The 18535-nt window shown below is 39.3% G+C and overlaps 2 protein-coding genes across 2 annotated transcripts in view; one reads left to right on the top strand and one right to left on the bottom strand.

Annotated features, from left to right (window-relative positions):
* Umad1 (UBAP1-MVB12-associated (UMA) domain containing 1) overlaps window positions 1-18535 on the bottom strand; it is a 531474-nt gene that overhangs the window by 306238 nt on the left and 206701 nt on the right. The window lies entirely within an intron of this gene.
* Col28a1 (collagen type XXVIII alpha 1 chain) overlaps window positions 1-18535 on the top strand; it is a 151290-nt gene that overhangs the window by 68356 nt on the left and 64399 nt on the right. The window contains exons 19-23 of the mRNA XM_028755925.1: window positions 1669-1740; window positions 3963-4031; window positions 4599-4667; window positions 8282-8350; window positions 8798-8866. Of these exons, the coding sequence (XP_028611758.1) occupies window positions 1669-1740; window positions 3963-4031; window positions 4599-4667; window positions 8282-8350; window positions 8798-8866 (348 nt within the window). The remainder of the gene's footprint in view (window positions 1-1668; window positions 1741-3962; window positions 4032-4598; window positions 4668-8281; window positions 8351-8797; window positions 8867-18535) is intronic.

Below are 18535 nucleotides of genomic sequence, written 5' to 3'. Positions count from 1 at the left end.
GAATGTGCTTAGCATAGGCAAGGCCATGAAATAGACTCCTAGTATAAAGCAAATAAATAAATAAAGTGACAATTTCACATTACTCCCCCTAGAAGTGCTACTTTAATAACATCTTTGTATGTCAAGATGAGAAGATATAAATTCTCCCATAATGAGACCTTTAGTAGCATAACATACCACCTCACCTCTAAGGTGTCAGAATTCCTGTAGTTCTGAGGAAGAGTTATCATACTGCATACACACTGGTATTCTATTTATAATTCTGTTAAAATACAGTTAATTGGCCTTGTAAAAATATTAACTAAAGTCAAATCCTTAACCCTGAGAAACTGAAATTTAAATATACCTGTATAATTTCAGCCACTTGAACCTATTAACTTTTCCTTCAAAGAAGAAGACGAAGAACATTTTTCAAAACATGATGTGTTTAGAAATACTGGCCTATTAATAATCAGAAGTGAGAAAATGGGGAAGGGCAATGTCTCTGAGAAAGATCTGAGGCTTAGGATCTGAGGTGGCTGGAGAAAGTCCCTGGGAGAGCAAGAGCACATGAGCCCTGAGTGAGGAAATCTAAGAGAATGGGTCCCAAATCGGGGACAAAACTGATACTAAAATGCCCCATCATCGAGGAGAACACAGCACAAATTATAGCAGCACCATATGATGCAGCCCAGGCTGTCCTTGGGCAGTGCTGGTGGTTAATGACATGTGGCCATGCACCCATAGTGTTCTGAGATGGTTGGATCAGTATGTTCAATTAACTCTCTGGAGGTAATTACATCATTGTGGATACAGTTGGAGGCTCTTTGCTTTATAGAGCATCCTTTTGTTGATGTGCTAGTATGTGACTCATTGGCTTTCAAGGTGTAGTCTCTAGATCCGCTGGGTTGGCGTCATCCATGAATATTTGACATGCCCTTGTAGAGATGACCTAAGTTAGAAATTCTGGACACTGGATTTAGAAATCTGTGCACAAGCCCTCCATGTGATTGTGATATTTGTTTGAAAACTGTGGCTAAACCTGGTGTACCAGCAATGTGCCAATAAGCTCAGTTGCAAGCTTAAAGGAGAGATTCCCTCACTGACATGGGCCCACATCTGGACACAGTGCCTTCCAGTACAGCCTTATTTAGAGAGAGTACTCTAATGCTGTTAAGGCCTTGGTGGAAGGGAGCAGAATTCATTATGATCATGGAAACACCGCTGAGTACAGCCACGCTGGGAAGCAGCAGGAGACAGTTTCCAGCTCTGCTGCAGGTTACTGCTCGAATATCTTCTTACCAACCAAATTATTGGCCTTCTTTTGTAGAGTGAACTAGCCTCCCCGCTGAGGAAGAAATGGGGCCTTGATTTAAAGAATGTCTCTTTTAATGTTTTTAAACAGAAATAGCATGAAAATTGAGAGGCAGGATAAAAACCATCACTTTTCTGAAATACCAAATGTATCCCAACCATCTGTGCACACACAGGACAACGAGGCAGAAGACTCGTAAATTCAGACAAAAGTTCTCTGAGGTTCAGAATTTAGACGTAAAGAACATCAAATCGTTTTGAGTTAGTGATAAAGACTGAACAGGTTTCTGAGAAGCTTTCACAAACCTTGGGAGCTGCGTGGCTGGAGGACGATGTGTTAACACAGTCTCTGTACTTTTGTAATTATTCTGTCAGGGTGATGAAGGAAAGAAGGGGAGCAAAGGAATCCAAGGACAGAGGGGGTCTCCAGGACCCGAAGGGCCGAAGGTATGTTTCTTATATTCTCATCTGTGCTTGGAGGACATGGTAATTGTGTCTGGTTTTAATAGAATATTAAATTTCCATTTCAAATTTGATTACTCGTTTCCTTCCCAACAAATACACAGTAAAACCCCCCGGAGGAAAATGTATTTAGACAATTTTCCATTCCAGACCATAATAGAATGGAAGAAAGAGATCTCACAATGTATCTAATTATCTGTGCTTCTGGGGGACAATCAGCCTGCCAATGGTCTCTAAGAATTATCAAATATTGAGAAACTGGGGTAAAGGTAGGGCCATAGCACACCCCTCCCTGCCATGTAATTTTGCTAAACAGTAAGTTCAACATTGATTGACAGGCATACTGAAGAGACACTTTGGAAGGACTGTCCCATCTTGCTCTGCTTTGAGCCATATGAGGGCATTCTCTGTGTGTAAGTGTGTCAGAGGACAACTTGTAGAAGTCAGTTTTCTCCTTCACTGTGTGGGTTGCAGGGATCTAACTCAAATTGTCAGGCATGGCAGTAAGTGCCTTTACCTGCTGAGCTATTCACCTGTCTTTGGGGAAAAATTTAACTGACTAACGTTTTGCTCATTTGTCAGAGGATTGGATGTGGGTTAATCTGTTGCCAGAGCATGGGTGTCTTGTGCCATACCCACAGGTTTGGATTTAAGGATGAGCACACACATGCCGAGGCATGAAGTAGGTCCCAACAGGCTGTGCGCCCAGTTAAATAGGCTGTACTGTGGAGAGTTCCCACAGCAGCGGTGTCAACTGGGAAGATGAACATGTTCCTCCTAGAAAACTTGGGATGACCAACCACATGCTTCTGAGATATAAGGACACATACATCAAGCAAAGGAGGAACTAGCCAGTGAGCTGAAATCCTTGAAGGACCTACTAAGGTATAACATAGAAATAGTTCAGTCTCTGAGACAGGCTTCCACCATTTTTATTTTTTATTTTTTTTGTTTTGTAAAGGGCCAGATAGAGCATAGTTCAGCTTTGTCTGCCAAGAATCAAAATTGAGTTTGTTGTGTAGGCACTTAGAGTATAACTGCTTGAAAATGTGAAAACTAGTCTTAGTTCAAGGCTGTCAAGACCTAGAGCAGGCTGACTTTGGCCCACACTTTGTAATTTCCTCATCCTTATTCTGGAACAGTAGTTTCCAAATTTCTGTGATTACAGACACCTGACAGTAAAATTTTGATCACATTCCAACATAAATTTGATCATTTTTTAGTTACATTTTTAAATGTATAAACCACTTGGCTAATATATGTTTAAAATGTTGTGTAAATAATGTAAAATTTTATAATTTTTGTGTATGAAACTATATAAAGTCGTGATATTCTCTTTCTCTGCCCAGTGGGTCATTTTGAACACCTTGGGGTGTGTAGTAACAAATACTTTAGCACAGAGTCCCTTGAAGTGTGTTACTCACACTTGTGTCAGACTCCCCAGAGCTGCCTATAAACATTCATATCCCTGGATCCCATCCTTTAGGTCTGGATTTCTGGGCTTGTAACTGGGCACTGGATATTTAGAAACGTGATTTGTATGCCTTAGTATTTGAGGAACACTGATCTAGATTCAGGTGAGACACAACATTACCTTTCTGCTTCTTGAGTCTTGGGGAGAGAAAATGGAGGCAGAAGGCAACTTGATAGAGAGGGGGCAAGAAGGTGGGAAGAAGCAAAGAGAGAAAGATGTTTCAATTTTCCTATTCAATTTTTAAATAAAATACATAATCTCTGTTTCTTAAAAAAGGATGTATACGATGGAGTAGCGATATAACAGGAGTCATGGCGTTGCAAGCAGCAAAGCATACTGGTTTTTAAATTAGCCACGAACTGTAAAACTTATGCTGGAGACTATTTCTATGATTGAATACACGATTTTTTTCCCCTCTGAGTTTCTTGGCATACAATGTAAAACATGGGCATCACGGATTGCTTCATCTTTGTTAGCCAGTAAAAAGCTACACAAGAGATAAAAAATTCCTCCTATTCAGGAATTAATTGAACACATTTATTTAAAGGCACTGAGAACTTGCAGGGTAGTAACTTCAGCAGTGGTTTACAAAGGCTGTTCCAATCATATTCAAACTTACAGACACAGAGGTGTGAAGATTCTGAAATATGCAGATATTTGTTTTCTTTTCCTCCTATAATTACTGCATATAGTTTCTCTACTTGAAATGTAACAGCTTTTCTGGTTTTCTCAGGGAGAACCAGGCATTATGGGCCCCTTCGGAATGCCTGGACCATCAATTCCTGGACCCTCTGGACCAAAGGTATATATTCTTGGCCCTTTTTAAAGTGTGTGTGTGGGGTGGGGAAGGTGTGGAATACACATTTTTTTTTTATGTCACTGATGTTGGTTCTAGTAAGCTGGAAGTTTAATTTGGGAAGATCCTTAAGAAATATTCACAGATAAGCAGACTCAAAGCCAGATTCTCATTCCTAACACTAAGCTTACCATGTTACCCTGTGTCCCTTCTCTCAGTCTGCAGGCCTTAGCACATTTAAGAATGTTGTTACATTTACAGGAGAATCTATAAGGATCTATAATCAAAAAGTCTGGAGGAAAAGATGCACTCGGTTTTAAGAGAATTCCCAGGCATTCTTACATCTAAATATTTGAGTCTATTAGTCACATATTATTTTAGTGGATTTCCCCAGATACCTACAGAAACATTTACTGATGGGTTTATTAATTCTTCAATTGAGTTTCTCAAATTTGTCCTAAGCATAAGATGGACAGATTAAGTTCTTTACACACTGGTGGTCTATTTTGACTATACACTGCTGTAGTTCTTCATGTAACCTAGAGCCTTGCCAATGTTATTTAAAATGGACAGGGAGACCGAGGAGGACCTGGAATGCCTGGTCTGAAAGGAGAACCTGGACTTTCTGTTCGAGGACCAAAGGTATGATTTATTGATGCTTCCTTTATGGATGTGAGAAGGTAGACTTAACACTGGGAATGTAACGAAGAGATAGAATACTTGCCTAGCATGCATGAGACCCTTTGTTTTATCCCTGCACTCCAAAACAAAATAAGAAGAGGAAGAGCAAGGGGTTTGAAGAAGAAGAGGAGGAAGAAGAAAGAACAGGGGAGCAAGACGAAGAGGACTTGACCCCTAATATATTAGCCAGCTTTCTGCCACCATGTTGAAATATGTGCATCGTCAGTTTATAAGTTTATTTTGGCCCATGGTTTCCGAGATTTTAGACTATGAATATCTGTCCCCTTTGCTTGAGGCCTGTGGCATCTCAGTACATCAAGGTAGGAATACATGATAGAGGATTCCTGTTCACCTGATGACAGTCAGTGAGTCAAAGGAGATAGGAAAAGGCTGACGTTCCAATCTCCATTCTGTGGAAAGGATTCCAGTTACCTAATTTCCTCCAACTAAACCTGACACTCTAAGGGCTCCACCAACTTCCAGCTGGCCACGGGCTGAGGGCTACTCTTTGGACACATTGATCTTTGAGGGATGTTCAAGATCCAAGCTATTCTATTTAATAAGTTAATCATTTACTTATAATATTTATCTATTGATGAAATACATGTAAAGAGGCTATGTCCTTGGGGTGAGGGAAGAAAAGGAATAAGCAACAGGTTTATTTTTTATATATTTTGGGACTATTAGCTCCCATGGGTAAGTGGGTAAGTCTTTGCTGACTCAGTCATTGTTAGAAAAATACTCTTTTTATATATCCATAGTCACAACTGCTCTGGTTTACCGAAAACTAGGGGCTCCTGTCACATAAAGCTTTCAGGAATAAGATTTTTTAAGATCCCACACAAGCTCAGCCAGGTTGCTCATCCTGCATCTGGTACCCTGGCTATATAGCTGACTCACGAAAATTGTCAAATTTCCCATGTGAAATTATAGACGTTATCTTGTTTAGTTAACTGTGGGGACTGTTTCCATGTTGTCTGATAACTGGTTGTGCACACTCCATGGTTTATGCTGTTTATCTGTCCTTACTCTTCCTTGTACATGACAATGTGCCACACTCTTACCCACTCATGATTGCCGGGCACTGCAGATGATGGTATTTAAAGATGCTTGCCTCTTTCGCCAAACATTTTTCCTCTTTTGGGCGTTAGTGGTATTCTTGATACCATTCATTTCCAATGTAGTCATTTCCGCATTTTTCAGGGTCATATATGCCTTTGAATGTATGATGGGAGGTTGGCACATTAATTCAATTTTACATGCTACATTAGTGAACTCTTATGCCCACCCTAATACCCATTTTAAAATACCCCATCCCTTTTTTGTGCTTGTTATGTGTTGAATGAGATTCAGGTCACAGTGACATTTTCTTGATTCTAATAAAGAAAGAAAACATGGCAAAATTTGGTTTATAAAAATTTTGGAATGAAAAGGAAAATCAATCCTTAGGCTTGACCCAAGACACTTCCTAGTGACCAGATACTTGACAAGAAGCAATTTAAGGTAGGAAATTGGTAGCTTGGTTCATGGTTCAGGAAACAAAGTCCATCACGGTGGAGAAAGCATACGGGCAGGAGTGTTCTCACATCTTGTCTAATCAGGAGTCAGGGAAAAAAGAATGCTGGGGGTCATATAGTCTTTTTCTTTTTCCCTTTTTATTAAGTCCAGACCCTAGTCTATGGCATGGCCCCAACCCACTTTCAGAGCCTGTCATTTCTCCTTAGGCAAACTCTCTTGAAACATCCTCAAAGACAAACATATAAGCCTATCTCCTAGGTGATTCCTTCTAGACAAATTGACAATGAGGAGAACCCATCACACTTGCTGTTACCATCGGAAGTAACCAAGTTACTGCAAACTCTGTAGGAGAGAGGACAAAGATCTGTAGGGAAAGAGGTGTTTGTAATGTGTGTTAAGGGTTTCCTCCTCTGTGGTGAGTACCAGCAGTTAATCAGTTACAGCTGCTGGTAATATATCATTGGCTTAGAGCACAGAAATAAAAACCAGAAGTAAACTGGATTCTTTTTCTTTTGAGCATAACCAGGGAGCAGTTTCTGCTTTATTTATTTATATACTTATTTATTTTGTTGATCTTTTTCTTGTATCGTAAGCATGGGCAGAGATAGAGGCTTATTTGGAAAACAGTTTTGTACATGAATGACCAGAATTATGTTAAATATAACTAGAATGGCTTAGAAAACTGGATCTGAGAAGTTTCCTGTAGTTGGGGATATGCTAAGTTCCCCTTACCTTGATCTTGCTCCCATTCACACACACAACTTAAAAAAATCATCGTAGGTCGTGATGGTGGTAAAGAGTGGACTCTGTTTCCATAAATGGCCAAATAGTATCTGAGGCAAACCTCTCTGAGGCTAACCTTATAAAACCAGCTGCTGCATTCATGACTCCCAAATTTAACTTCTTGGTGCTTAAAGGATCTGCAGCTTTAATTCCACCTCATCCATCCATCCACCTCATCCATCCATCCATCCATCCATCCATCCATCCATCCATCCATCCATCCACTCATTGGCATAGAACTAGGATTAATGGGAAGCTGGATTGAGGGCAACATTTTGGATAGGGATAATCACAATTTGATCTCAGAATTGTCTAATGTGTAAAGAAAATATTTGAATGTATCATTTGCATTTCCATTCATGGAAAACAAAAGTTGGGCTGTAACTAGAGTGTCCATCTAATGTAAAATAATAATAAATAACTAATTTAAAGCACAAGCAACTTTTTTTTTTTATCAAAATAAGTAATGGGCACAGACAAAGACTGTTAGCCATCACAGTAACAAAACGGTGTGTAACAAAAAAATAGTTTTAAAACATGTTTAGTAAGTCTTTGAGGTTAATATATATTCTAAAAGATTCAAGTTCTTTTTTTTAAAAATCTCTGTACCCATTTTACTGTACCCAGTGATTTCTTGGGTTTATATTTGTAGGGAGTAACACAATGACTTGCTACCTAAGGGGCAATTATCATCTCTCTCTGGCCTCTGTAGATGAGGTGAATGCCTGACGGTAAAAGTCATGGAGCCCAAGGTTAACAGCAAATCGTCAGGGTCCCGTCACTCTACCACTTAGTCTGTTTGAACTCCATCTGGGTGATTCAGTCCTCTGTAATTTAGGCACATGGAGGAACACAATAGATGTAACTCACTGTGCTGGGCTCGTTATATTTGACAGTCTACACTCAAAATCTGTTATGTAAGCTCCCCTAAATTTTCTCATGGTTATATCCCTCCCCAATAAGTGTTTGTATATTTTTAATTAAAATAATAACAGTAGCTGTTTCTTGATTCTTGTGACCCGTGTTTCCTATAGAAGTCTTTGACATGGTCCATACATTCCTTACTTTCTACACACATCCCGGTGACCTCACATGATGGGACTTCTGAGGGAATAAGCAATTGCTAAATGTAGCAGGATATTGTCCTAAAATTTCCTTTGCCCTGTCAAATCAATCGTTGGGTTTCTTTTTTTTCTTTTGAATTAGTGTTTAGCTTAAGCTCTGCTAGATGTTCCATGATTTAGTACCATGACTTGGTATTTGAATTTTTACAGGGTGCCCAGGGTCCTCGGGGACCAGTGGGTGCTCCAGGACTCAAAGGTGATGGCTATCCTGGTGTGGCTGTAAGTGTAGTTGTGTCTTCTTTTTCATATAAATCAATTTAAATGTATGCATATTAAATACACGTATTTGAACTATAGTATGATTTGATATATGTATATAATGTAACGATCAAATTGGGCTTAATTAGCATTTCTGTTTCCTTAAACATCATTTCTTTATGCTGAGTACCTTTGAATTCTTATAGTTATATATAAAATATACAGTCAGCTGTTGCAATGATAAAACCTTTCCACCCTCCCACCCTCCTTCCCTATATCTAGTCCTCCCTCCCTCCCTCCCTCCCTCCCTCCCTTTCTTCCTTCCTTCCTCTTTCCTTTCCTCCCAGCCTCCTCCTTCCCGTCTTTTTCTTTCTTTACCTCCCTCCTCTTTCTTTCTCCTTCCCTCTACCTTTCTGAGGATTGCATACTCCAAGGATGCTTATTCCATCCTATATTACATCACCTTAGGGACCTCGAGGACTGCCAGGACCCCCTGGACCAATGGGCTTACGTGGTGTGGGAGACACTGGAGCGAAGGTAAGATTTTTAAAGTAAACAACAATATTGGTTTCTAAGAAAGTACTTATAGGTGACGTTGGTAAATGTGTTTTATTTTTATCTGACACACAAAAAGAATAGATATGTAGGAAATAATTGCTGAATTTTTTACCCTTACTCATGGGCTTCCTGGGAAATGTGCCTGTGAATATGTTGGTTGACTTCTTGGCCCTGTAACTGACTCTTTGGCAGCAAACCTCACATTTCATTGCTTCTTTCTCTTCCTGTACCAAGGTCTGGGCTCCGTTCAGAGCTTCCTTCTCTCCTGTCACTCTGCTTTTTTCCCCAGCCTGTCTCAGCCAATCCCACAGCTTTATCACCAGCCTGTCTCAGCCTATCCTGTAGCTTTATCCCAGCCTGTCTCAGCCAATCCCGCAGCTTTATCACCAGCCTGTCTCAGCCTATCCTGTAGCTTTATCCCAGCCTGTCTCAGCCAATCCCGCAGCTTTATCACCAGCCCGTCTCAGACAGTCCCGCAGCTTTATCACAAGCTTCATGATGATGTCATCCAAGTCTGCAACCTTTTTCTTGTTCATCGAATTTCTTATTACATATTTTTGATTTCTTATAGATATCTTTAATCTAACTTTCAAACCAGAACCCTTTCAAATAAGAACCTTTGATTCTTACCCTGTGGTACTGTAAAAGGCAGTGCTGTCCAGCCCAAGCTTGGTCCCTTCTTTTCTACGGTCTTCCTCCAAGTCCTGCCCTTTGCTTCATTCTGGCAGTTCATGTTCAGAATGAGCCTACAGTTTGGATCACTTTTTTCTGTGGCTTCCTTCAGGCAAACCAGCACTATGCCTGAGTACTCAGATGATCTCTTCACTGAGCTACCCACTTCCAAATCTGCCCTCCTAATTTAGTACATTAGGTGGCCTTTTCAAACTGTACATCAGAGAAAATTCCATTTCTCTTTAGAACTACTCGGGTGGCTTCCCTGGACTCAGAATGAAACCCAGAGACATTCCCAGGCCTTTGAGGCCCTTATGACTCGACATGGCTTCTATCCATTTTTCTCTTGCCCCAACATTCAATCACCCTGGGCTGCCATCCCTGCAACAATTTTGTACTTTCAGAGTCATGAATCTGCAAGGATAAACAGATCTTAAGGCCTTGGCTAAAGTTTTCTCCCAGATTTCCCTTAGAGACAAGCATCACCACTGCCTTTTGACACAAGTTTCATATGTAGATTGGACGGATTCTCTAAGGAATCATTATGGTTATTTATTGCCAATGGTGCTCTGTAGGTCCCATGAGATGTAAGGTTTCTTAGAGGCAAGTTCTTCGTAGTCTCTGCTAACTTCTTGATTCCAGAACTGTGTTAGTACCCAGCTCTAAAATCTATTGAGTTAAATGGAAAGCAGATGAATGATCAATGATTTTATGGAAAAATTATTTTAAAAACTCAACTATTCGCTTAGATCTGTCATGTTTCTAGGCCATTACAGAAAGATGTATCCATGTTTGACGCTAATTGTTATCCTTTTGTTGTTGTTTCTGTTGCACTAGTTAGAAACGAGAATGCTTATGTACTGCCTCTCTAGAGAATAGTTGGTGCCTTTTTCTCCAGCCTGACTCAGGGAGAATGAAGACAAAAGACCCATAGCAAAAACCATCATCTGTAAGAGAAATTCCTATGTCTGCCCCAGTTGTAAATCATGGGGTAATTGTAAGAATCTCAGTGAGAGGTACAGCTGAAAGTGCCAGATAAATCATGGATGTAGACCTTGAGATGCTCTGGTCAAAGTTCAGGTGGGGTTGACTCAGGACTAACTCTGATCCTTGAATAAGCCTTGATATTGTCAACAAGCCATACTGTATTCAGATATTAAGTCATTTTTTCTTTAACACATAACATCTATCAAAACGTTAAAATTTAATAAAGTAGAAAGATTTAGTATATAAATATCATCACTTCCTGCTCCAAATGAAACATTGATAAACCCTTTTGTTATTATGCTAAATATTTCCCTACAGGAAACAGAAGCTTATTTCTTTTTAAAATAAGATATGAAATAAAATATGTTAAATATATACTTGGCTGTGTTTGTATTGCAAAGCAAGCATATGGCCATTTATATTTTCAAAGTGTAGTTGGTTATGAATATTTATACAAGTATTATTATATTAAGTTATCTTGTTATAGCTTCATATGTAGTATTAATAACAACAAAGAAAATGAACATTAAAAATTTAATCTTTATGAACATTCTTCTCTGTCAGATTATTTAACATGCAGACTAAGGCATTTTCTGAGTGATTTTATATATCATATTCCTAAAAAAATCTCTTGTACTTACTTTCATTTTTTTTTATTATTTTTTTGGCAAAGGTGCCAAGAAAAGTGTTCTTACTTGCAAATTTTTATTCTACCTTTTTGATTTTTAAAAGTAGCAAACGAATTTCCAAAAGTCACACTATGCCTTCCAAAACTTGTCTTGGACTCCAACTTGCTTCCAGAAGTAGGGAGTAGGGGGAGGAACAGAACCAGATTCTACCTGTGTCTGCTCATCTGTTCCCCCTTGTAGTGCCTTCCTCTCTTCCTTGCCTCCTGTCTCTTCCTGTGCAGAATGTGTAATCCACAGAGCTCTAGCTCAGAAAAAGATACTAGGAATGTGTGCTAGTCTTAAAATCAAAGAAACTTTTCAATTATAGATTTGAAAATAAGAGAGATTTTGGAAGCAAACACTAGCTTATAAATAACTTTCAAAATCATCTCTCCTTTTGCATAGAGGTCCTAAGTCTCCATCTGCCCTTTCTTTCTGAAGAAGACGAGGGAAGCACGCATGCACAAACACATACACAGACAGAAAGGAGGAAAGTAAAGGAGATACTTTAAAAGTCTGATTGAGTTAATGTTGTCCTTCTGATAAAGTAGAGGTCAAATCAGCACAAATATGTCAGCGACAGACAACAAATGCCTGCACCCAAATATGTAACAATCTTCCTGTTACTTTGAGTTAAAAATGTCAGAAACTCTAAGTATTTAGAGGGGTGTGTGTGTGTCCACATTTCTATCTTGATATGTTTTTCATTTAAACTCTGTGTAGTCACCTTAAAACCTTGGCCTTAAGGCATTAACTTGCAAAACAAATGTGTTTTGAAATGAGGAAACTATTAAGGTTGATGATTAATTTATGATGGCTCATGTGATATTTAGTTAAGGTCACATATGTTTAGCATATGACAAAAACATTGGAATCAAAGCTTCTATGTTTTCAAACATATAAAAAGTAGTGCCTGGCATCCAGCACCTTGTGGGACTCTGTGTGGTATTTTTTCCTAGTAGAAAATGTTTATAGACCATCACATTTTGGCAAGAGTTTCTGAGCTCTTTCAAAATTCTCCTAAAAAATTTCAAGGACAACAGTAGATGTAGGTTTGAAAGTCCACCTGGGAAACATGCTGGGAAAGGACCAAAGAATTCGTTCTCTTTGTTGAGTAGAAAATGCTTACACTGAGGTCTAGACCCATATACCACTGGACTACTAACGGATACCATCCTCAGAGACCTCACTCATCTCTGCTTGCATTCCTCCATTGGAGCCCTGAGAATAAAGGGAATTCTTGTGATTTCAAGACATTTTTTGACACTCTCAACTTCCTTTTAGGAGCTGCAGCTAAGTCATTGCTCTTAAGTCTTTACCTAAAAATCCCAAAAAGGGGCTTGAAGCTGGGAGGTGAGCCTCAGATAAGCCAAAGTCTAGGAGTTTGCTTTAGGCTTTATTAAAATAGAATACTGGGATGGTTCTCTGTGTTCCTCAAGGGCAAATCCATCTTGCCTGGTCCTCTTTGCTCTGTTGGTGCCAGGAAAAGCCAAGGTGTAACAGAATCAGTGGAGTGGTTATATGTGTTATACTTATCCTTCAAGCTAACTTGGGTTTGGGACATTCAAATGGCCACTTAGCTATCAAATGTGACCAGAAGTATTATTTTTTTTTAATTGTGCTTTGAATTATGATAATGTTATAATTAGTATTTATCTCCTAAATATTTCCAAAATCCTGCATTTTGAACAATTCCATCATTTTGCAGAGGAGGAAATTGATGATCAGAGGTTGCACAACTTGCTGCTATACAATGTAAACATCTTTTATAGCATGTATTTATGAGAGTGAATCTCTGAATGTGATGAGTGGCTGACTGAATGAAGACAGATTGACTGACTTTCTAGTCCCCAGTGCTCAGTCTCAATCTGTCCATCTTCTAATTGTCTCATGCTGTTTTGCACGCAGTTGGATTGCTTTTCTTTTTGTCATCATCAAAACCTAGATTATGTAAACTGCAAAGAAAAGTACAAACACAAACCAAAAAGAGTTAAACATTCCCCCCTCAAATTAAATATTGGGTATTGTAAATACATCCTTTATTTGACAAAAGTGGCCCATAGTAATAAATTAAAATGCAAGCCTATGTGAAATTCCACTGAGTATCATTATTCTGAAAACATTTCCCAGCATCTGAATTGCTTCTCTGTTCTTGGCAATGGCTCACATATGTGCATGCTGCCACCGAGTCTTGGCAGAATAGAGGACCAATTCACACAGAGATGCATTAGGAATCTGGGGCTTCCATCAGCAGATGCAGACTGGACAAGGAACTCCATTTTGAGCAGTCCAGACAAGAAGGGCCAGTTAAGGATGCAGGCTTAGGGAAAACGATATTAAGAATTCATGATTCTAAAGTAGACTAGATACCCACCTCTTCATAGTAGATTCCAAATTTGTGGAATGCAGGAAATGAGGGTGAATCTGTGAGGGGTTCAGGGATGCTTATAATCAACATACGTTGTCATGAAATTTGCAAAGAATTTTTAAAAATGTGTTAAGATTACTAAAGAATGGAACATGAGCTCGAAATATGAATAGTTAATGTCAGAAACATGTGAGGTTTGAAGGTTAGGGAGCTTGGCCTATGGTTTCTGAAAAGGCCAAGTTCAGGACCCAGGAAATTTGATGAGGTAACTTATCAAGGCAGTTGCTTGAAGCAGGCCTGCGTGAAAGCTGAGCTCACTCCAGGCTGCCCACTACTTGAAATACTGCTTTCTTTTCTGCTTGCTGTTTTCTGGGGCTGCATTCCACTTCCCTGGAGTGCATACCTACAGCTCTGCAGCCCTGAAGATGAACACCAAACCCTGAACATTCATGACTGGCGTCAGCATCAAAACATTTTGTGTTTTCAGTAATTCAGACTGGAGGAGCTTCCTCCCTGCCAAAAGCTCCAGTGAACTGATTTTAAGATTAGAAAGAAGTTACCAACAAACCTCAAAGTTCTACAGCAAGCTTTAAAGTTATCGGGAGCTGTTAAGAGAGACATGTGTTTGAGGATGAACATAAATGGTAGAGGGATTAAAATTTAAAGCTAGGATGGAAGGAAATGTGAAATGTGATAGCAACTTGAGTGCTGTCCTTTCTAGAACCTTCTCAATGGTTTTTATAGTCTCCTAATACTTACTGGAAAATGCTGGTAAATGTCACTGTTTCTCTGTTTGTTTAACGCCCATCAATGAGACACAACAGAGGGATATGACAAGCATTAGGTGGCCAATCGTTTACAAGACCATTATCTAGGGGTCTGTATAAAGCCTCTGAAATTTCCACTGACATCTCTGTGAGTATGGTAAGAATACCATATCTAAGAATTACTAAACCATGGCATTTGCTGACCTAAGTAATGGTGCTTATGTTTTTTGAAGACATCGTAGTAGTTACAGCTTAATTTCATTTTGAACACAGAAAAGGAGAGACATTAACCAAATGTCAATCATTGCCTTGACTTCTCTTTTCTTATTGAAATTCAACCTCCCCCGCTGGCTTCGTCATTTAGTGGACTCTTCAGAGTGTCACTTCCTGAATAATTCTGAAGAATGATGTTCCACAGTGGATTCAATTTAGTTTTTGAAATCCCCAAACCAGAAAAGAGTGAGACCACTGCGTGAACAACTGTAAATTACTTTCATACTCCTCTCAAATAATGGCGAGGGTTTCATTCGCATAAACAAAGGAAGAGAGAAGTTCAGTAAAGCCTTGTTAATATATATGTGTGTGTAAGTCAAACTAATTGGTCAATTATTTTCTAAAATATTTCATCTAAGTCTTACATAATATAGGAGGCCCAACAACAGGCCATTTTTTCATCACTGCTGCCTCTGCCATTTGTCAGCTCCACGACTTTATGAGGCCATTTAATTCCCCTTGACTTAGCCTGCTCATCTGTGATTGAACTTCACAGGGTTATTCTGAGAGATGCATGGGGTGATCTATCTCCCTAAGGCATTTTTCATGTATTTAAACAGGAAAACATTCTAATTAGCTGCCATCATCGTGTGAATCACTACCAAATCGAATACATTACAGGCTTGACGGAAAGAAAAATGAAGGACTTGTCTAGATAGGTGATCCAGGATTCAATCACTGTAAAGTTTGGGGTAAACCACAGAATCAGGAATGGCAGTGAAGGGAAGGGGGACAGTAAGGGAAGCCCGAGACAGCCACACACTTATGCAGGTGGCATGGCCTTTTATAACCCAGGGAGAGTTTTATAATTTGAGATATTTTTGTTGTTGTTGCTGCTGCTAGTTTTTCCTTGAAAATATGGCTGACTTGATGTAAGAAAAAGACGTTTACAACTGCACAGCCATGGTCTCTGCATTAAATAGGAGATGGGGAAAAGTCTCCGGAGACAGTGACCCTTTTATATCTGGTTTTGGCAGACGTAAAATCGGAAATGGGCTCTGAGAGTCACACTGGCTTTGAATTTCACCAAGCTATATAGGTTTGGGCATGTCCTATGTTCTCTGAAGCCTCAAACTCCTTATCTATTAAATGTAGTAAGCTGATGTTCACGGGTTTATTAAGATAATGAGTGAAATTATTTGCTGCATAATAAACTTCATAAATGTCCATTATTATTCGTAATAATAATTTTATTATAAATTCCAGCAAAGATTTGCTGATGGGTGCAAAAGGTGCATGTAGGAGTAGCCGGTAAATCTTTTTTGCTTTCTTCTGTAGAAAAATAAAATTTTTAGTCTATGCACACTGTCACCATCATAAGAACCCGCTTGTTTTTAGAGGAGTCAAAACGAAACCACTCTACAAGGTTATGGTAGCTAAAACCTTCACTAGATTCATCCTCAGGAACAAGGTCTGTAGTCAGGCTTAAACTTGGCCGTTCCAAGGAGATAGAGATGTCTCCCGTCTAGAGTCCTTTTTGTGGCAAATGAAAAGGGAAGGCCATTTAAACTGTGCTTTTCTTGAGGGAGGGGAGGCAGATAATTCTAAAGCTTAAGATGGGGGATTACCAAGTTGGTGAAGTGGTTACCAAAAGAAACACCAGACTTGACTATTCTGTTCCTTGTCTCCTAGTACAAGGGCTCCCTCTGCAGGCTCTAACATCCTCTAGTGTAACATGGCTAGCTACAGCCATTATTAGAGAATGCTACTCTACCTGATAATAAGCCTATATACTAAAAAAATGCCATAGGCAAACACACTTGGTCTTAGGTATCAATTATGTGTTGTGGCAGAAGCCATGCTGTTGAGCGACAGCATGTGAGAGTCATACATACTCCTCTTTCTTCCATGCCCCAGTCCTCATGGTTTACCAGGGACTCAGGGCCCACGGGGTAAGAGACATGACATGGTTATAACATATATTCTTCATCCACAGGGTGAGATGCCATCTCTCTATATTTGTACCTTATCAAATTATTGATCCTGTTGATAGAAAACATGTGTACATGCTTTTAATATGATCAGGAGTAGTTGAGAAGATACTCTTAACCCAACACAGGGAAAATGCCATGTGTCAAATGGTGACATGTTGACTTTTCTTTCTTCAAACAATGAGATTTAAAAAATACCCATGCCTTTGTTTCTATCCCTTTTGAAAATTTGTATGACATTTGGTACATACCAAGAACGTATGAGACATATGCAAATTCTACCAATAACACCCATGTACCTCTCTCCTTTAGGCACTTACAATTATTTAAATGATTTTATTCCTGTAACACTACAACAGTACTGACTCGTGGTCACTGGTGAGATTTTTATTGGATGTTGTTCATGAATTTAAGAGGATGTTATTGAGGCCATTTGTTGTGAACATCGTTAAGCATATAAGAAATCTTCCTGCCTGGGCTTTCACGTTCTCATTGCACTTCATCAGTTATCAGGATGCAGTCTGTCTTGTTTCATCTGTATTCCTTACTTCTCTCTCCATTGACTTTTTCTGAAACAATCCCCAGACATCATCCACATAAAGATTTGATATTTATCTCTCAAATAAAAGAATTTCTTTTCAGAGCATAACTGCAGAACCACTATAAAAACTAAACATATCAACAATTTCTGACGATAGCAAATATCTAGTGCTATCTTCCAGTTTGCCTCATGAATTTTTAATAGTTGTTTTGTTCAAATAAGTTGTGTCTGAGCGATGCGCACACATTGTGGTTGATTGAGGTATCTCTCACGTCTGTTGAAACCAGTTTGGTTCCCCTTCATTGCATTTCTGTTCTTCATGAGTATGCTGTTTGTACTTGAGGCTTTTACTGATGCTATCCTCTGTCCTCATGCAGGGGATTCACTGTGTGTCTCTTCCTATTTTATAAATGGGCAGATCTAGCTACTCATTCAGAGCCAAGTCCAGTTTTTTTTTTTAAGTCACATTAGTCACAGGTCAGGTGTTGTGTTCCACAGAGGAGGCATATGGTATCTAGCTACATCATATCTTATCTGTCTACTATATTCTGGGAGGAGAGATGTGATTAGCAACCCAGGAAAGAAAGGAAGCCATCATATCTGTGTGACAATATATTTAGTGATGCCAAGTAAAACCTATTTAGCTATGTTTACTGGTACTCTCTTTTGCTGAAAGGCATTAACCCTGACAGATAATAGCCCTGTCTCTCTTAAGAAGTGGCAGAGAGTTAGATCAGTAAGATGTAGCAGGAGGCCCTCACATAACACAGACCTTTCTTTATGGGCACAGAGGTTCCCAAGAAAGGAGAGATCATAGAAATGTGTCTGACACAGGGTGTTCATGTTCTCGGCTTGAAGTTCTTTATGTGAGATTGAACCTTAACACTGGGAGGAACTTGAAGTCACTCAGAGCTGACAGTCAGTAGGAGGGAGGTGTTCCAGAGGCAATCAGTGCCTGTAGCTTCAAAGGCATACAAGTACTAGATGCAGCCTTGTTGGGTGGACTTTTTCTGAGGAGACTTGAACAAATGTCTACTCATCCCAGGTGGAGCACAATGACAGAAATAAAGAAATGACTCCACTCAAATGCAGTGTGAACACCAGTGGTTTAATAGGATCAAACTTACAGGAGCATGAATAAAGAGCTAATCGCAGGAGCTTGGGCAACTTGTAGATGGCTATGCCACTGAAGAAAAAAATACCTTTTTCTTAACAGCCATATCTAGAAATCCTTGGGTAAGGTGACAAGAATTGAGCCGGTGATAGAGTGAGCTGTAAAGTTACCCAGATCATTTTAATTATATTTGCATTTTAGAAAAACAAAGATCTTGGGACATACAGGTCCAAACCCTGATTCTGAATCTTCTTTTAAAAAGATAACTTTAAGCAAACACACACACACACACACACACACACACACACACACACACACACACACACA

The sequence above is a fragment of the Grammomys surdaster genome, unplaced genomic scaffold (genome assembly GCF_004785775.1).
Source record: "Grammomys surdaster isolate TR1022 unplaced genomic scaffold, NIH_TR_1.0 126091, whole genome shotgun sequence".
Lineage (NCBI taxonomy): Eukaryota > Metazoa > Chordata > Mammalia > Rodentia > Muridae > Grammomys > Grammomys surdaster.
Note: the sequence above shows the minus strand (reverse complement) of the source record. Positions and strands in the feature narration are given on the sequence as shown.